Source organism: Channa argus, chromosome 1 (assembly GCF_033026475.1).
Source record: "Channa argus isolate prfri chromosome 1, Channa argus male v1.0, whole genome shotgun sequence".
Classification (NCBI taxonomy): domain Eukaryota; kingdom Metazoa; phylum Chordata; class Actinopteri; order Anabantiformes; family Channidae; genus Channa; species Channa argus.
In genome coordinates this window covers 17946802-17967711 of record NC_090197.1, presented here as the reverse complement: position 1 = coordinate 17967711, position 20910 = coordinate 17946802, and the positions used below count along the sequence as shown (strand labels likewise).

The 20910-nt window shown below is 38.4% G+C and overlaps 1 protein-coding gene across 7 annotated transcripts in view; it reads right to left on the bottom strand.

The window, feature by feature from the left end:
• Positions 1-589: 589 nt before the first annotated feature.
• ppp1r9a (protein phosphatase 1, regulatory subunit 9A) overlaps positions 590-20910 on the bottom strand; it is a 48659-nt gene continuing 28338 nt past the window's right edge. For 4 of the 7 annotated variants that reach the window (XM_067503634.1, XM_067503625.1, XM_067503644.1 and 1 more), the window contains exons 6-20: positions 20242-20377; positions 16706-16858; positions 14293-14346; positions 13644-13873; positions 12244-12340; positions 11349-11484; positions 9079-9134; positions 8183-8345; positions 7981-8050; positions 7648-7704; positions 7422-7470; positions 5515-5634; positions 5063-5086; positions 4579-4761; positions 590-3087 (exon numbers count right to left, since the gene is read on the bottom strand). In XM_067503634.1, the coding sequence (XP_067359735.1) occupies positions 2905-3087; positions 4579-4761; positions 5063-5086; positions 5515-5634; positions 7422-7470; positions 7648-7704; positions 7981-8050; positions 8183-8345; positions 9079-9134; positions 11349-11484; positions 12244-12340; positions 13644-13873; positions 14293-14346; positions 16706-16858; positions 20242-20377 (1711 nt within the window). In that variant the 3' untranslated portion in view covers positions 590-2904. Of the gene's footprint in view, positions 3088-4578; positions 4762-5062; positions 5087-5514; positions 5638-7421; positions 7471-7647; positions 7705-7854; positions 8051-8182; positions 8346-9078; positions 9135-11348; positions 11485-12243; positions 12341-13643; positions 13874-14292; positions 14347-16705; positions 16859-20241; positions 20378-20910 lie in introns of those variants that run through there. The other 3 variants (XM_067503654.1, XM_067503663.1, XR_010914381.1) reach the window with 3 other exon arrangements.

Genomic DNA, 20910 nt, shown 5'->3' with positions numbered 1-20910 from the left:
GGAGGAGAGCTGCAGCTGCTGGTGTTTGACTCAAGGCCAGCCAGTGAAGTGGATGGTTGCATGGTATTAATAACAACATCATGTGAACATGGCAGTGGTACAGGGGTTTTCACAAAAGAAAACAAAAAGATTTGTTCTCTTCTCTTAAAATGACTGAACTAAATCCATATGTAGTACTCAATTTACCAATTCTGGATGAAGAATCAAAAATAATATACAGCTGCATGGGACATAGGGTCAATATTAATAGGGAGTGGGTGGCTCAGTGGTAGAGCATTGGATTGGGATACAGAAGGGCGGGTTCAACTCCTACCCCACCGGGAGTGGCCTCGCCCAGCCATTAAGGGTGACCCTGGTGCCAGTCACCAGCCCAGACAAAAATGGGAGGGTTGTGGCCTAAAAACTCATGTCAAATCACCATGCGGCGCACCTTCCGCTGTGGCAACCCTGGAAGGGAAAAGCCGAAAGCCGCTGATCTTTACGGGACATAGGGCCAGTCTCTGTCTAGCATTTGACTCTGTAGAGGAAGTCACACAAAAGTAGAAAAACAAAAACAAACTATGGACAGTGACTGCACATTTTATTCAGTGTGACAGGTAGCTGCCATTTTAACTTTAGAAAGTGAAAAAAGTGAAAGTAATGACAAAAAAGGAGGAGAATAAGCAGAGCTTATAAAAAGAGTGAAAGCATGGCTGGCAGTTTGTGATGAATATGTTTTGCTTTCTACATACATGAAAGAAAAAGCCTTCCAAGACTTGACTTAGAATGTGTTCGGGGTTTTTTTTGTATGCAAGGAGCACCATGGGCTTCATCATTCCAGGTACAAAATGTTTAGTCAAGCAAACAGAAATGATCAGATGTGACCTTTTCGCCTACTTAGTCCTCCAACAAACTGTGCACACACAGACACAACAGAAAACAAGGCTTCTTTAGGATTCTTACAGCATATTGCTCTCAATGGCTTTACTATACATACAAAAGAATCAAGACTGCAGTCTGGCGACTGACTTTACAGGATGGGGGTATTCACAGAAAGGTTCAAGTGTTACAAAATATTTCAAAAGAATACACAATGAACAGTTTATTGGAGTAGCACTGGAGTAGCACTATAGTTGCTTTAGAGGAAAACCACAAGCATGATCACTTTTATTTTAACCAGCTTTAAATCCTTTCTCCTTAATTTGATAACAACCATAATGTCAATCAGTTTTATTTATGTTTTGCAAAAACAGCTAATCATACAATTCTGGATGATTTACTTGGTGTTAATAATACTCATATTTAACATTAGTTTTCATAAACAATAATCAGTTGGGTTGTTAAAAATAAATAAACAATCAATAACATCAGTGATACCTGTGTTACTGTGGCATTACATGGAGGTATTTATAACCCCAACTCATCATCTTCTTCTTAATGTGTTAACAGCACACCAGGCAGGGCCCTTAAGGCAGAAGGGAGTCAAAACTAAAGCTGCCTTCATTTCTATCACGCTGACTCTTATGTCTCTATATATATCGTAAACCTATGGAACAATTGTTGGGAATGATAAAGAAGTAACACAGGGAACATGTGTCTCATTGAGCTTGGTATTCCTAAAATAATAACTGCATAAAGCACGTACATAAAGATGTATCTAAATCAAAACCTATTCGGTCTTTAAGAACCTGTTTAATAAGAACATTTTAACTACATTGCCGCTATGGGGTGCACTTTCCAGTGTAACTTCAGCAGTATCATATAATCTTTAAGAGAATTTCTGCCCCCTTGCATGTCACTGATCACAGAAATACTTCATCTACATATATGACAACATCAGAAATGGTTGACTCAGTTTAGTCTACTGTTTGTGTTTCAACACTCACACAAAAGCGGGTAAAGTTCAGAATAATTCTCCTACTCTAAAAATTCTATAGGCAGCGGTGGGGTTTTACTTTGTGGTTGGGGAAATATAAAATGAGGTCAAAAGCAGGTTACAAGCGGAGCCAAAGCATCATAATGGAAATAAGCAGGAAGTTTCATTTCAGCATCATTTTTGTTTTTATGGTATGGGTTGTTAAGTTAGAAATTTTATGAGTACATTTTACCTGAAGTCTCCATAACAACCAGTCCACTTAGCACAGTATGTCCTTGTAAGTCATATTTTGAGAAATTCTTTAGTTTGATACATGTGAGGAGCTCTGTACAAGCCAATGCAGAGTTTCAATTTACAGTGTCTGCACTTCCAGTGTTCTTGCAAATGCAGAGAGCTGGTTTCTCTCTCTGGTTCAGTTCCTTTTAGACCGTTCCACTGTTGCCATCTTCAGTAGTGAAACTAAGCAGCATGGGGACACCTAGTGGTGGGAGATGAGAACTGGGTCCTATATTCCACCACATAGACCTGACTTTATAGCAGTAGAGATTTCACTGACCTATTATTAGGTATTTGAACAGGATATACATAATTCTATCAAAATGGCACATGAGACATATTTTTGTCATTGCATATGTACACGTTCTGTGTCTCTAAAGGTGCTGTGGTGGTACTATAGATGGCTCTGAGGATGCTAACGTATGAGGATGAGATGAGCCTTTCACAGACTTATCGTAGAAATGAATAAATAAACCCAATTTACAAGCTATAAACAACAAAATAAATACAAAGGAGTAAATTTGTAAAGAATTAAAACCACAGGAATGGAGTAAAATGAGGCAAATAAAAAGGTAAACATCCTATTATCCAGTTGCTCATTTTGGTTTAATTTACTCTTAGTCACTTGACAGTCTGGGGTGGAGCTTCACCTCTGTGAACTACTGAACTTGTGAGTAGGTCCCTCGAGCTTCAACTGTGGGGCCTACTAATTTCTGTTCCTTGAGATGCTACTTGGTGTAGTGCTACAGTAAAGAGGGAGGTGATTTAACAATTCACTCTGCTGCACTTTCTTTCCACGCCTCTTTCTGCTGCTGCTCCATCTCTCTCTTCCGTAGCTTCTCACGCTGCTTCTCCACCTTCTCACGGTTCCGCTTGGCCTTCTCCATCAGAACTTTAAGGTCTTTGATCTTCTTCTTGATCAAGGCACGGTCCTGCGAACAAGTGACTCCAAGGGCCTAAAACAAAAGAACTTCATAAGTATCAGATTTATACATTTTTGTACCAAAATGTCATGTAAGAATTACAGATCTGCAGAATAAGACTTTTTTTTGCATAAACATAACATTTTATAGGATATTATATAAATACACACACGGTGCATCCATTAAGTATCCACAGCACTTAACTTTTTCCACATTTTGTTATTTGTTTGTTACAGCCTTATTCCAAAATTGATTAAATTCATTATTTTCATCAAAATTATACAAACAGTACCCCATAATGACAATGTGAAAGAAGTTTACTTGAAATCTTTGCAAATTTATAAAAATAAATAAATAAACAAGTTTGGAACCACCAGGACTCTTCCTAGAGCGGGCCGGCCGGGCCAAACTGAGCAATTAAGAGACAAGGACCTTAGTCATGGAGGGGACCATGAACCCAAGAAAGAGCTCCAGCATTTCTCAGTGGAGAGAGGAGAACTGTCCAACCAAGAACAACCATCTCTGAAGCAATCCACCAATCAATGAGCCTGTATGGTAACGTGGCCAGACACAAACCCCTCCTCAGTAAAAGGCACATCACAGCCCACCTGAAGGACCCTCAGGCCATGAGAAACAAAATTCTCTGGTCTGATGAAACAAAGATTGAAGTCTTTGGCCTGAATGCCAAGTGTCATGTCTAGAGGAAACTAGGCACCACTCACCACCTGTCCAATACCATCCCTACAGAAAACAGGGTGGTGGCAGCATCATGCTGTGGGGATGTTTTTCAGTGGCAGAAACTGGGAGACTAGTCAGGATCGAAGGTAAGATGAATGGAGCAATGTACAGAGACATCCTTGATGAATTCCTGTTCCAGTGCGCTCTGGATCTCAGACTGGGGCGACGGCTCACCTTTCAACAGGACAATGACGGTAAGCACACAGCCAAGATAACAAAGGAGTGGCTACAGGACAACTCTGTGAATGTCATAGAGTGGCTCAGCCAGAGCCCAGACTTGAACCCGACTGAACATCTCTGGAGAGATCTGAAAATGACTGAGCACCGACTGAGGTACTGCAAAGAAGAATGGGAGGAACTGGCCAAAAATCAGCGTGCCAAGCTTTGTAGCATCATACTCAAAAAGACTTGAGGCTGTAATTGGTGCTAAAGGTGCTTCAACAAAGTATTAAGCAAAGGCGGTGAATACTTATGTACACGTGATTTTATTTTTAGTTTTTTCATGTTGTCATTATGGGGTATTGTTTGTAAAACATTGAGAAAAATAATTTTTTTGATCCATTTTGGAATAAGGCTGTAACATAAGGAAATGTGGAAAAAGTTAAGCTCTGTGAATACTTTCTGGAACACTGGATATATTCACATTACTTATTTGCCCTGATGAACAAAATATAAAACTTGACAGCAGCTCAAAATACCCCCAGTTTTTAAATCAATTGCATTGCTATACTACTTGTTAAAATAATATTTAGCATTATAAAGTATAAATATCAAGTTTTCTTCCACCTTAAGCTCAGCGCTATCCAGCCGTAGTAGCTGTTCTCCATCTATATTTTTGGCAGTGAATTCTAGGATATGTTGTTCTAAGTTGAGGTCCATAAGCCAGCGGGCCACTTGCTGGGAGGTCCACTCTGTAATACTAAAGCTCTGCCCTTTATACTGTTTCGGAAGCCGCCCTTCTTCTAGGATCTGAAAAAATACAACAAGAAGCAAAAAAAAAAGATGTGGGTCAGATTCACAAGTTTCATCAATATACGTTATTTGTATACAACATGAATGAGTTTAGAGGAGATGAAATGAAAAATTAAATCTAGACACTAACAGATAAAATATGTTCAGTATGCAAAATTTGGGAGGAATACACAAAATATACATACAAAAAAATCTTGCTTCGCTATGATTTGTGTGGGAATAAAACAGAAACACTAAAAGGACACAAAGAGAAACATGCGGGAAAACATCTTCCATAGGCTTGCAGCTTCACTCTCACCTCATCGTCTATCATATCCAGGCTCTGAATGTGGCAGCACAGAAAACAACAGAAGAGTTTTTGACAGAGCAGAAACAAAATGGCTTCAGTTACAGCAGCCTAAAACAATCATTTGATTACAACGAGCTTAAACTGGTGCATTGATTTTGACTTATTTTTCTGGAAAAGAAGAATATTAGAGAAGTCACTCACCATAAGAATAATGTTTTTTGTCAAAGATATTAAGATGATAAATGGGAGCACTGACACAAATAAATTAACAATGATAATACAAAGAGTCACTTTGGGACAAAAATGTATTTTTGTGTCAGTTGTTTGCATTGATGACAGATACCTACATTTAAAAAAGCTGTTGAAATACTTATCCTTAATGTTTACTTTAAGATTTCATCTTATAAACTATAACCTGAAAATTAATAAACTTTTGTTTAACAAAAAAAAGTGAAATGTACCTCATCTGAGGAAAGCACCAGGTTGTGTGAGTGTCCCATCGTCTTTGTCTCACTCAGCAGGCCGCTGATCTCCACTGAGCTGCTGCTGCTGGCACTCAGATCATCATTCGAAGTGGGTCCCTTAGAAACATCAGCACAGTTTTAAGACTTGTGGCCTCAGCCGACTGGTTTTCAGGCTGGATGTATTTGATTAGTTGAAGTTACATCTTGTTGCATTATTACAGTGATATTGTAAATATATTCAAGGACAATTAGTTAAATCTATTTCTTAAACAAAGAGAATGACTCTAACCAATAAGGACATTTCCCTTTAACCACGTACCCATATAACAGAATGAATGATGTGCTTCCATCTTGTATTTGAAAGTCAATAAAAAATACATAAAACTAATATTTTTAAACAGTTAGATAGACTGCAAGAAGGCAGGCCTGTTCAGATCCCATTTTGCAAGAAGTCCCATTACAGCATAAGCTATGAATGTGATTAATGGTTAGAAATGATGTAGCTGGGTGCTGTCCAACTCCAAAAATCTCTCACACCGCATGTCCTTGTGAGTGTAAGAGAATGCGAACACTGAGGGAATTACATTAACGTGCCTCATCTGTGCTCAACAGTGAGAGACAAGACGCTGCCAAGAAATACAGATTATCAGGAGGAGAAAAGTGGGTGTTCTTGCTCTGCAGAAAAATATGGCTTCATCACACAAAGGTCAAAATGCTGTCTTTTAAAAAACAGACCTCCTTTTCTGCTGGTTCTCTAAAACCAAAGAAGTGATTAACATACCAATTTCATGTCTTGCCAATTGCGTCAAAGATATATTTATTCATATAAGATATTCAACTAACGTATAAATCTATTTTTTATTACACTTCAATATATATTATTTCTCAAAGGAGCTCTTGGTTCTAAGTAGGTCGTAGTCTGAGATAAATGCACGACTAATCTTACAGGTTCAGACTTTCAGCTTTCAGGACTGAATCCCTACTTAAAAGCTCCACATAACTGTTAATGCACATAAATTCTGCATTGATGTATCTTCTGATGGGCACTCGTCTTAAGATAAGAACATGTCCTAGTCGAGGGAACTAGATTGGTGCAGGATCAAAAATAATCTTCTTGTTAATCCTGCAGTAACCACATCTGATATTATACACAGGATTAGAAGCAGGTTCCATGCAAGTTCCCACGCTGCAACAAATGCCCATGTTAACAGCTTTAATCTTACAGTATCCCTATGATATTTCATATGGGGGATTTGTTTTGGTAGAGATATTTTCCACCAAATTTAGAATGTAATAAGTTTAAAACAGGTCATAAAATTAATAAATTGGACACTTTCTGCAGGGTCACTGAAGATACAGTTACAGCTAAGGTAAGAGACTTTTTTACCCTTCTAAGACAAGCTAGCCCTTCTAAACAATCACAAAAGAGTAGTTATTTCTGCTTCCAGCATTAGGATTAAATTGATGTTTAAAATTATGTCTACTTATTGATTTTCATATAGTTAATAATGCAATAATGCGTTTCTATCATTGTGTCAGCCCTTATGCTACTAAACACATTTACCTCTTACCATTTGAATGGATTGAGGTGTAACTGAACCAAGCATAAAAGAATACCATACCAAGTAATATGAATAGGAGAAGAAGTTTGGCCATGTAAGGGTGGTCTGTTCAACAGAAATGACACAAGAAGACAAAGCTACAGGGTACTCCATAAGAAAACTTGTCATTAAACATACACTAAGTATACAGTGAGTATAAAGGTCTGGCAAAAGGCTTGCTGTAATTAGACCGGTAATTGCATTACAGAGGACAGAGCACATGGTCCTTTAATGTCCTCACTATCTGTATCTGTCACGTAAATTCTTTTTTGCTTAGTGTACCAGTTGCCAAACAACATGTACCTTGGACTTGAGTTTCTCTGGACTGTCATCTGCTGATGGCTCTGTGGAGCTGAGAAAAAAGAAAAGAAAAAGAAGAACGAATGGATGGCGGAATAAAACACAGGTTAGTTGCGATGGTTTTGGACTGGGCGCAACAAATTTTACTGCCCTTTACTGTCCTACATTTTATTATATTATTGTTTTATTTATAAAAGAAAACAGCACCGTAACAGCAATGAATATTTACCTGTTTCCAGGTGACGCTCTGGCATCTTTCTCCTTCACACTGATTTTCCTGAGGGACCTGAATGAAAGGAGTAAGAAATCATACAGTAGTTGAGGAGACGTTGTTCACTGTTCAAGGTTTTTGTAAATTTAAAGCATCTGGTTTGATTATATGGCTGTAATCTTTTGTCAGGCAGTTTTTCACAATACATATAAAGAAAATACTTAAAATAATTTGGAAATCCCAAAACCCTGGGCCTGTTGATCATCTAGGAAGTTCTTCCCACTACAGTTCTCTCCACAATATACGATGGATTGATGCGCTCAGAAGTCATTCCATTATTTCTTGTCTTACCCAGCATCCAGAGACTGGATGTGCTCCTCCAGACTGTGAGAGGGGCTCGACATTACAGGAGACTGAGAACCTGCGACCAAGAACATCACATACAGAGATACCTCATAGTTAGTTACTTTAGTTACTGGAAATGTATGGGTAGGTATAGTTAGAAGTACTTCATGACCACTTCATTCCTTATTATAATAAGCAAAAACACTACCATCCTCAAGGGCTCCTGTGGTGGACAGTGGGTACAGGGTTTGTCTAAGGGAACTTTGTTCACTACATGGTGCCTTGAGGACCACTGCTCCTTCATCAGAAGAGGACATGCTACGAACTGAACCAGAGCGACTGTGGGTTGGACTGCCGTGCTCCTTGTGTATCTGAAGACAATTGATGTGGACAAAAAAAAAAAGGAAACATAATAGACATTAAAGTAAAATAACACCAGACGATTAGGAAAGTGAATAGGGATATTTAACAGAAAAATAGCATGGTTTAATGAATGAAAAAATAAAATAGTTGAAAGGAGTGGCTCAGAAGTGAGAGAGAAAAAAGTGACCAATCTAATAGAAGTCACTTGACATACTTTCATGATTTCTAATTCCTCACCCCCCCAAGAATCTCTACACTGGCAGATTTCTGTGTTCCTGCAAATTCCGAGCCAGTCCACAAGTTGTTTATCTAATCTGAGTTTATTCTGGCTTTAGCTTTAGTTAAGTGACAGCATTAGCCTGATGAGAGCCTTTGATCAAAGGACTGTGGCTGTTATTATCACACTGAGAGAGACAATAAGTTATGGCAGCATCACAGACTCAATTAATTGCTTGGAGCAACACACAGCAATTAATCCATTAAAAGAATAAAGTGGAATGGACAGGGGTTAAAGACACACAACCTATATTATAGACAGACAGCTACACTAATTAGAGATCCAGTGATGAAATTAAAGGCATATTAAATGTAAGAAGTCTAATGAGAATAATGAGTTCTTGATTAAAACTTTACATCTGCACAGATAACATCTGGTTGGCATTTCAAAAGATGTTGGTAAATAAGAAGTGTGTGGTTTCAAAGAAGTAATTTTACAGTAAGCTTTGTTGAATCACATCAAACCTCATGCTCTGTGGAGTTGATGCTGTGTTGAGTGACTCCCCTGTAGCCAGACTCCCCTGTCAACCACACAGAGAGAGGAAAAAAACAACTCTGAAAATATAGTATTTTTAAAATGTAAAAAAAACAAACAAAAGGCTAAAACTGCACCAGTGGGGTATGGTGTTGGTGGCAGCATTGCTCTAGTTTAGGGGTGGTGGGGGTGTAGTGACAGTGAAATTGGTCAGAGTTGAGGGATGACTACAGCCAAATAAGAGAGGTCTCCTCCAGAATGTGGGATTGGAGCAGTGGTTATCTGTTCAGCACCGCCAAGGCTGGCGTGGCTTTAGGACAAGTCTGTCCTTAAGAGGCCTAGCAAGAGCCCCCAAATTTAAAGCTGAGAGAACATCTGTCTAGGGACATGAAGATGGGTGTTTACAGTCCCTACCTTCTAATCTGATTGAGAACTTTAAAAGATCTGACAGAAAGAATAAGATAAACTACTCAAATATAGGTGTGAGAAGCCTGGACATGTTCCCTGGAAGAAGAATCCCTATTCTGTTGTTCTTTGTGAGGTTTCTTTTAGAGAAGATTTCCCCTTGACCCATTTAAAATGGAAAAATTTAAATATACTCGAATCTGTAATTTCCAACAAAGACGCTTCTACTAAAAGTACGGAATTAATGGGGTTTGAATACTTTTGTAAGAGAGTAGACATTTAATAAAATGCATTAAGTGTCTAAAAATATGTTTTCAATTTGTCATTAGGGATTATTTTGTGTAGACTGATGGGAAACAAATGGCAATTCATTCAATTTAAAAAGAAATTTACCACGCTGTAAAATGCGCACACAGCAAAGACCTCTGGGAGTGACTGTACGTGCATGTTTTTAGTTATTTCCCTTTTTTTTTGTAGCACTTTATTTTACCTGGTTCCAGTGTTGACACACTCATTAAATAAGCCTAATAAAAAAACATTACCTCAGTTCAAATTTTAAGTCTTCTCCCACAACTACCATTATTAATTACATAGGCAAGTATTATTTTTCTGCTGATTCCCTGAGATGAAACAGACTGAGTCACTTAAATTTGTAAAGAGATCGTTTCAGCAGATCCTGTCTTCTCCTCCCGCATATTCTCCCTCCTTTATATCCTGTTCTAGCTGACTCGATCAATCCCCCACATTTTAATGTTACATAATTGGCTGCATCCCTCAGATCAGTGCAGATCCAATCAGTTATCCCATCTGCACTTTGCAGAATCAGACATGGCACTTCTCTGTGCACACTCTGTTCTCACAGATGCAAACACTGAGATAAAGCCAGCGGAGCTTGAAAAGACTCGAGGAGAACAAAGACAAACAGATGTCCTCAAAAGAGATTACTTGCCTGTTTTTGTTTGTGAAGGTCCAAAGTGAATTTAGGGTCAGAGGTGAAATTGTGTGTGAAGGTTTAAGACGAGAGGAGATTAGGACTTCCACTATGTTTATACTTTATGTGTATATGAATGTATAGTATATGCAAATCTGGTTATGTTTACAGCAGAGAATCAGACAGTTCAGTCTTTTCATTGGTATTCACAAAGCACAGATACTAAATTAAAGGCAGGTACTAAAAACTATGGCTATGACACTGTTGTTTTACCCTTAATAATGACCCTGCTTAGTCTCCTATTTGAGGTGTCACTGTATTGAATGCATGAGCTCAACATTCTGTATTGGAAAATATGGTTACTAAAAGATCGATAACAAAATCAATATCGTCTGTCTCAATAGCCTGTGCCATGAGACAGTTAGCTGGCTTAGCACAAAGACTGGAAATGGGGAAACCGCCAGTCTGACTCAACTAAAAAAAGTCCACCTACTACAGTAGCACCTCTAAAGCTCACTTATTAACAGCTTATATTTTATTTGATTGATCCTCATAAAATGTGTAAACCAGGCGACCAGGAAGTTTAGCCAAGAATTAACCACACAAATAACCTCCTGTATAAAACTCAACTTGCTTATATACTTTTGTTGTTGCAGAAAATAAACAAACAAGATACACATGTTGATTGGCTGATTGGCTTTAGAGGTGCTACAGACTTTGATTCAGCTGGATGGGGGCTCAGCTGAGCCAAACACCTTCCATTCGGTTCTTATTAAAGAGACAGACATAAGAATGGCACTAATTTTCTCATCTAACTCCTGGGAAGGCAATGAATTAGTGAACTTCCCAAAGTGAGGAACTATATCCACTATATCAGAAATATCACAATGGGCCTTATGTGGACTTTTCCTCTCACAAACAGACCTCTGGCTGGTGCTGCAGCCCTGTTGGGACTGTGTTGCTGAGTGCTGAGCCTCTCAGCACTGTTGCTGTTGTTGTTGTTGACCTGGATGCCATTCTGCTTCATCAGCTGCATTAGCTCAGACTCCAATGCTGCAATCTGTAGGGGGATAGGAACCAGTCAATGTTAGTCACCACAGGCATTTACCTGTCAAAATCGCTGCTCTAAAACACTGAAATAAATGGCCTACATAATGACGAGCACATACTTCCTCTTTTGATTCCATTTCAAAAATACTAAAGTCTCTCGTAGTGGATGACCAAGTGCACAGTGTGTACACTACATTTACTATACACTGCATGTGTCAGTTTAGTTAGCATAACTATTGTGTCTTGGTGCCCAGCTTTTTCACCACTCTTGACCGTGCCACACTTCACCAGTCACTCTTTACAATGCAGTACACTAAGAGAATGAGTGCTCAGTGTGCAGAATAATAGTAAGGGACATTTGGACTGCCTGCCTATTCAGGAGAGGGGCATAGCATGACACTTGGGTGGAAAACAATACAACTGTCATGTTTTAAGACTAGAAAAGCAGGAAATCAAAACAGAGTTTGACAACACAACCAACCTGAGGCCCCTGGACACCAAGTCCATCCACTGTCACTGTCCAGGGAGTAGAAAACCTTTTTATATGTGGCACAAAAAGAACAGAAAACCTTCTAGGGGAAAAACAGCATGACGAAGTACTGCTACAAATCTTTTTGATCATTTTGATTGCTGAATTTCAGTGTTTATTTGGATCAGGTGTTTCTGTGTGGTGTGGAAGGCAATATGCTGAATTTTGCAGACACATAATAAATCACTAAGCAGCAGAGAGGTATAAAGTTACGGAATAAGACAGATGGATTTACTTTACCCTGACTTGAAGTCCCTGGATCTCAGCCAGGTGAGCTTTTTCAGCTTCCTCCAGCCTCCTCCTCTCTGCATCCTCCTTCTGGATGAACTCTACCTCTCTGGAGGGAAAAGAGCAGTAAAGGGAGTGGGTGGGAGTGCTTCTGAAACACTTTAGTGATTCCATGGGGAAACTGTAGTAGACACCTGCCATCCCACTCTACCACCCGGGCTTTGTATAGCCACCTACATTTAATATATCTCCACCCAAAACCATGCATCCCTAAAAAGACTAAATGCAGTCATTTCCTATGCTTACTTTCGTATTGGAACTTGCCGTGACTCCCTTACAGCTCAGTTCTCTACTAAAGATCAGCAAGTATCATTTGTTTCACAAGTTTTCTTCCATTTGGCCTGCAGGGCCAGAGCCAATTACAGGCAGTCAGACTGGAGCTGACCAGAAGAGGTTGTGATGGGACTGACCAAAGAGATCAATGCTCGGAAAAAGCAGAAGAGCTGTGCTGCATAAGACTTCTCTAACATTGATATGTTATCAGACTGCCTTCCTCACAGATAAAATTACAAGGTACTATATGTTCATTTCTTTTCACAGAGCATGTGAGAGCATCTGTAAAAGGAATAATATATTCATTAGTAATTAACCTGTACATTTAATGGCAAGATTGAAGCAATGGTCTCATTTAAATGTAGGAGTTACAATATAAATGTGAATGATGTTTCTTTCTTTCCAAGGTGTCGACTTAGTCTTAGAAAGTCAATCAGACAGAGTTGGTTAAGAATAATTTTAGTAAGCAGCCATTTCTGACAGAATTATGTTACGTTCAGTTTTAGAAACAGACTGTTCTGGCCTGAACTGGAAAATTTAAAATAATTTTAAAAAAAGAAACAGAACTTAACAGAATATTTGTTCCAGCATGTATAGCTTTATCAACCTTTGCCACTCACTGACAGAATCAGGAGAAACTGTAACAACATGAAATACCAACTCACAAATCATGATCAAGGCTAAAAAAACAACATACTGACTCCACCAATTTCAAGTTGGTTACTGTAAACTTTTTTAGCCACTATTATCTACTATTATCATCCAGACCTTCACATTTAGCTCAATGTACCATTGAAATTATGTAAATATATGCAAACATTAAAATTATTTGATGTGTGGAACCTTAACAGATAAATTACCTAAATAAACATTTACAGTCGATACAAAAACTGTATCAGGAACAAGAATGTGCCTAATCAAAGGTCACAATATTATTGTCCAAGTCCTAACCTCACTGTGATTTCTTGACAGGAAAAATTTGTGATGCCATTCTCTGTCTTAAAGGTTATGTGAATATATTCATCTCTTATTATCTGATCACGGTGTAGCATGGACAGTTTAACTTGGGCTTCACTCACTTCTGCTGAAAGTCTTTGATGAGTTTCTTGGCTTTGTTGTACTTCTTTTCTAGCGCCTGGTATTGGGCCTGGGCCTCTTTCAGGTGCTCGTTGACAGTGTGGCAGAGGGTCTGTGCCTCGATCCAATAGCTTTCCAGTTTCAGCATCCTCTCCTTGTTTTCCTCGATGCTGGCCTTCAGCTGGCTCTTTTCCTTCTCCCAGCGCTGCTTCTCCCTCTCCACTGATGCCAACTTATTGGGGACAAGTATTGCTTACAACAACTTACATGGGATTTTAACAGGATAGAATTAATTTTGAATTTACCCTCACAACAAAACATTAGAACTTTTATATGTAAACATCTGAAACAATATTCAACTGGTTGAAACAAAAACAAAAACAAACTGTGAATTAATTAATACAAAGGAGTCTCTAATAGTGCAGTCCCTAGTATTACATGTATTTGTAGACTTTTTGTCTTGTCACAATTAGCAAGGCAACTACTGCATACTATAGCAGAAAGTTTGATTCTTTTGGGGAAAAAAAATCTTAATTTTAGAAACCTTTGTGACCAGAAATCATAACTGGATTGTTTTTCTAACATAGTCCTCTGTAAACTCTGACAAAACATCCACAACCAGCCCATGTCCTAACAGCTTTAATCTCTTACCTTGTTTTTAAGCTTCTGGATCTCAGCCTCAGTCACTGTGTGTTTGATCTGAAGCTGTTAGAGCAGAGTAGGAGAAAAGAGAAGATAGAGAGCGAAAAGAGAAGGCAGTCAGATAATCAGATGCATGGCTGCGCAGGCTCTCTTTGCTGATGATACAGTGTGAGAGACCAACCCCGTCCAGCCCTGACAGCATCCCAGCTCTAGTAATGACACATGCACTCCGAGGAGAGACGAGGAAAAGCAACCAATATGGATGGATTGACATCGTTTTAAATTTTTATAATTCAATGTAACATTAAACCAAAAACGTCAAGAATATCACAATAAATTTTCACTTTCCAATAAAATTTTTCAAAATAATGTCTATAACAGGTAAATAAAATTGAACTACTACAGTAGAAACAAATAAGTTTGAATACTGTAACATATTAAATGGACACAGAGATGGGCAAAGTAATTTAGGAAAATGAGATGAGCAGCCATTTAGAGGCAGAGACAGAGAAAAAGAAATGTATATGAAAAAAAATAGATGAAGACATGGGAGCAAATGTGAACATGTTTGTGGAGCAGAAATAGATAAAAAAGAGAAGAAGTGGCACTTGGAAATACAGTGCCAAGTAAATGTATGTAATCCCTTTGGAGTTGCCTGCTCTTCTGCATCAATTTGTCATGAATATTGCATTGACAAATCCAACGTTCTAAAGCCAACAACGCAAACATTTATAATCGTTCATATGTTCATTAAACACATTAAACAGTCTCAGTGCTGAGTGAAAAATTAAGCGAACCTTTACATTTTAAAACCTGTCAAACCTCTATTGGCAGCAGAAACCTCAGCTACGAATCAGAGCTGCACAGTGTTCAGGAGGAACTTTGGCTTATTCTTCCATACAGAATTGCTTTTGCTCAGCCATATTTTTAGGATGTCTTGTGGGAGCAGCTCTATTCACCTTTGGGATAATGTGCTTTTTATACCATGTTCTTTCTAACCAATTCAACCATAGTTTCATCAGTCCACATTGTCTAGGTACTCTTTGGTAAACTTACAGTATACTGAACTCCTAATGACAACTATCTTTTGTTGGTTTCTAAACAAAAGTTTCTAACCTAGACAATTATTTAAAATGGATAAAAACAATAGAATGTTTTGAGACAGACAGATTTGAGTTATTGGTGTGATCAAATTGATAACATGAATTATCATGGCAGATTCCAAAAGTATTCTATTTTTAGACATACTGAAAAAATGTGAACCTATCGTTTAATTATCACTTAAGAAAGTATTATATTATGACAACATACTTCCTAAAGTTGCTAGTTGCAACTACCTAAAGCTTGATGGGGATTAAGCTGTGAGCCATGTACATTATTACACAATTAAATGCAATGCTCTAGTTTTTACACATTTGCATTATTATTAAATGCAAATTAGAATTTGGGGATTTTGTTTAAAAAAAAAACTGTAAAACTAAACTAACAAATGTACCATACAGTGCACGTCATGATGCTGACTCCGCCATCGTCTCAATGATACATCTGTGTTGATTAAGGGACTAACAATTGCCCTTGGCTCCAATAACAAAGAAACATGCTTTAAAGCTTCACTTGTGCAACACTTCAAACTCTTTTCTCCTTAAGTGTGTAAAAGACAGGAATGAAAAGAGCCCTTTAAAAACAAGGTAAAAGCTATACCATGGGGAGAGAGAGGTCAAGATATGGAGAAAATGGGAAAATGGAACAAAAGCATACATCCCGATGCCGGGAATGATATTATAGTTTCACTCAGTATCCCCTGCGGCGCCTGCAGTGCAGCTGAAGCCATTTGTTAAATGTGTCATACAGCTACTGTGGCAGAGAGACTGAGGTGTTATGGTGCCAAAAACAGTGTTTAATCAATATTAACAGCTGTTCAGCCACCTAAAAACATACACTAGCTAGCTAATTTAATTTCCCATTTTATAGCTGTAGGTAAGACCATTTTTAGCCAAGGGAGTAAAGTTTAACAAAATAATTTTCTACTTCCGGAAGGGGAATGTATGAAGTGTGTCCAAGATTAGAATACAAATAGACTCAAATCCACATTTAAAATCCTCTGTGGGTTTTAACCAAACATGGGTAATTAAGAGATGTAATGAGCACAGGCCTTCCATTGCTTTAGTAATCACTTCTCTAATCATTCAGATTAGGATTTAGGGAGGATAAGCGGATCTTAGATCTTGACAAAAGAACACAGTTCTGCCAAGTAAAGCAGAGCAGGAATGCTCTATTGTGTTGGCATCTTTTGTTGTTTAATTTAATGACCTTATTTTCTCTGTTATTCTAGAGAGTGTGTGGGTGTATAATCAATTTATTCTTCAAAAAAACCAACACAGAAATCTTCAATAAGGACTGAGCTAGAAATAATGTTTTTTACCTCTCTGAACTTCTGGTAGAGTTTAGTGGCATCTAGCTCAGAGGGAGACAAGATGTCTTCTGTCTCTGGCAAGTCAAACACCTCGATGTTCTTTTCTCTGCCAGGCACCGTTGTCCCCGTCTCCTCATCATCTGTGGCGTACTCTCCTGTTTGCTTCAAGAGGAGATGCAAAGTCAGTAATATAGTTTTCAGCACATGAATTTACACATTTTTATTTACAGTGCAGTGTACAGATGAGCTGCCCTTTAATCCCGCATACAAACTGAAGATTTGTGTTTTCTAATTCATTTATATTTGTTTTGTACAACGACTTCAGGAAGCTAATGTCAGCTTCAACATCAAGATACGGCTGATAAAAGCAAAATATTATGGTTGCCAACTTAGAGAGACGCTCCTCTACCTGCTGCACAATGCGTGTCAAGCACTACCAGAATTTCTCATTTCATCCTCTTTTCACTTTCTATTTTACATAACTAATGGTATTTTAATGCTACCGGTTATATAACATTTGAGTGACACACTTAGCAGCCTAAGACTTTATAAAAAATGAATTGGTTTGACAGACTAGTGAGCCACAAGTGTCATTTCTATCTAAAAGGCCACAAGATAAAATGTGCTGGTAAGTTCCGAATGTCACTTATTATTAATAAACATTAGTCACCATCTCTCCTCAAGTGCACGAAGATTACAGGTCAAAACTTGTTTGTTCCCGTGTCTCTAATGAAACTTCTAGATGTAGCAATCTAGGTTTTATAAAAAAGAACCCATTTGACTCTTAAAAGTCACCAGAAACAACTCATTGTCACAGCTATAAAAGACTATAAAAGCTAAGCTGGCAAAACAATGTTTTGTAGCTCGACATAACTTTGAGCCTTTATGCTGCGTACAGGTTATTCAAGGTAGTTTTTCCTTTTCTCAGACCACAAAACACTGCATAATGAATGCTGGCACTGGCCATCAGGCATTGGATCTAAATGGATGAGTTGATTCACTACTTGGCTGATGACCAACAGAGCCTGATATTTCCAGTGGAGCAACTGTGTGTATCTGTCTCACGTTTAACACAATGTAATCATATGCTGTTTTTTTCTGTTTTCATAAATACATTTTATCTGGTCTTGGCCCTTCTGTGGTAAGTTTGCATGTTCTCCCCGTGCCTGTGTGGGTTTTCTCTGGTTTCTCCGGTTTCCTGCCACAGTCCAAAGACATGCGTGTCAGGTTAACTAGCGACTCTAAACTGCCTATATTGGTGAATGTCAGTGTGAATGGTTGTGTGTCTGTGTGTTCCTCTGTGTTGGCCCTAAGACAGGGTGTATCCCGCCTCTCACCCTGTGAGAGCTGGTATAGCCTCCAGCCTCCCTGTGACCTTACACAGGTTAAGTGTTAAAGATAATTCATGAATAGATACAATACATTTTATCCCCGTAAATGTACATATTACATTAAACAAATACTTATACAGCATAGAGAATGAATGTGAAAAATACTTAGTGTGCACTTGGCCTAACAACAATCCATCTTTCTGTACTTATTTTTTGTCTTGGTCTATAGGGTGTTACACACACACACTTTACCTTCTTGACCCTTTTTCTCTCAAAAATTGGGTTTGTATTCAATGTAGGTCAACTTTTAACCTTTTAAGTTAGTTTGCATAGATAAACAACTGGTGGCATCTCAAGCTCTGAAAAAAATGTACAAATCACAATGGAGATATGGCATTTCTATTTGTTTCATGTATTATATACATTATATATACCTGATAAATGCTACAATCTCCTTCTTGATGTAAACATTTCTTTTGTTAATCGGATGGATTTGTTAATAGTATCTTAAATTTGGTGCTAAACATTACAGACATTCTTAAATAAGGCAAAGCCAAAGTCTGTTGTATAATGTAATTAAATACACATGCAATTTAAAACCTCTACTTCAAAATGATCAGTAAACTCAGTGTGTGTAATGCACATTTCTTTGTTTGTTGAGTTTGCTAGAACAATCTTTCCACAAAACCTGCACACATATAAATTTCTGAGAACCCGAATGGCATCTTCCAATTACTGTAATTGTTTTGTCAACATTAACCTTAAAGGTCCAAGATTCTCACATTTTACAAACTGAACCCAAGTGAGTTGTTGTTATGCTTTCATGTTTAAAATTTTAATCAAAATTATTGACTTATCTAATTACTTCAGCACTATTTAGATTTAATGACGTCTTAATTGTTTAAAGGTTGCATATGGGAATTTTGTAGCCTTTGTGTGTACATGTCTATGCTTTTCCCATGTGTGTGTTTGCATTTAACTGCTGACAGATGGGCATGCATGTGTGTTAGATCACACCAATTATCACACTGAACGGGCAAATGTGTGTGTGATGAGTATTGCTATCTGAAGGAGCTTTCTCCAGGGATCCAAACCCCAGCACCAATAAAGAGCGGTCTGTCACATTTAGCCAGGCAGCCCTCAGAGGGAGAAATAACCTCCTTTCCTGCCTACCCGGTGAGAACCCGTTCTAATATTTATAGAGATTTTAATATTGATGAGCCCCTTTTATTGCCCCATAGATCTTTGTAATGGTTTTGTAACTATTTACCCCATGTGCACTTACCTAGTGAGTTATGAATACCCTGGTGCTCCGTGAGGGGGGATTTCAAGTGTTTTAATGGCAGTTTACAATCAATGTATGGATTACCAGTTTTAACACAACCAACGTTCTTGTGTTTATACCTATGCAGATCTCTGGAACAAAGTGAACATTCAGATAAAAATGTTAAGTAGTTATTCTAAGTTTGATTCTTGTTATACACCCAAGATCTGACATTATGACAGAAGGAAGGAAGAAAACTAAGGGAGAGTTTTTGTTGTGTGTTTTAACCACAGTCTGCAAATATGAATACAGAACAAAAAGAGATGCCTGAGTGAGCGTGTCTGCAAGATAAGCTACGCATCAGTGCAGCTGTTCCTGTGTGTGTGCGAGTGAATGTGGGATTTGCATTGATTTAGTTTAACATCACATGTATATTCACAATGTGTGTGTGTGCATGCACATGTGTCTCCAAGGTGCACATACAGTAGCATGAGTTGCAGGGCAATGAGCTCAGTGTCTGGTGGATTAAATAAGCTGTGAGTAAGCAGCAGAATCAGAAAGGGAAATGCTGAGTGATGTTTTCTAAGACTGATGCTCACATGGTATTCTCTTAGAGTGAGTGTGTCTGTGTGAGAGTGTCGTGTGTGAGCATCAGAGCCTACTGTCAGCCAGGTTTATGGCATGATTAGGCTAAAAGTTCCAGTCAACTGTCATAGGAAGGAGCCAAATTTACATTAAGGGAAAACTAGTAGTCTCATTTAGCCAATGTGCAAGAAGTGTGCGCAATGATGGCAGACAAGCTCCATATAAATTCAGAAATAATGAGCTGCTGTGAGGTAAGACAATCTCTTCCTTAATTTAAATTATTGATATTGTACCCTTCTAGCATCCACTTTGGTCTTTAAGGTATATGATCTTGCACAGTGGCCTGGGCAGTGAGTGGTCATTACCTCATCATCATCTGCGTCATAGTGGGCATACTGCTGCTCCAGTAGCTCTCTTTGCCTCCGCTCCTGCTCCAGGGTCTGCTGGATCAGAGTGGCCACCTCACTCTGCTGACCTGGACGCTCTCGGCCAATCACAAACCTACAACAACACACACTGTTACAGACAGTCCTTACAACACACTACCAGACAAACACACACTCAACTAGCTGGTAATTATACATTACTGCATAATTTACCTGACTTATTTTTGTATTTGAGAAAAACAAAATCATAACATAAACCATTGTTTTTGATATAGATTATCACAAACCATTTTGTACTATTGTGTAGTATTCATTTCACAACATTTTTTAAAAGAGTACAGTGTGCCTATAAATATATTATTCTGTCAGAGTTACTAGACACAGAAGAACAGAAGAGTTGAAACCATGATGTATTTGCTACATTTCTTTACAAATTACTTGTCTTTCTTGGTTATTGGTGGGTTTTTGTGCAGGGAAATGACCACAGCAGTCACTGTGTGAGAGCAGCCAAAGCCCACAGCCACATAGCAATGACAACAATATCTGCTGACGTATCGGGGCAGGGCTGGGATACGGTGACACACATAATAATGTGAGAAGACAGTCGGCTTGGCTAGGCAGCCTGTTATTAGCTCTGCATGAAACTAA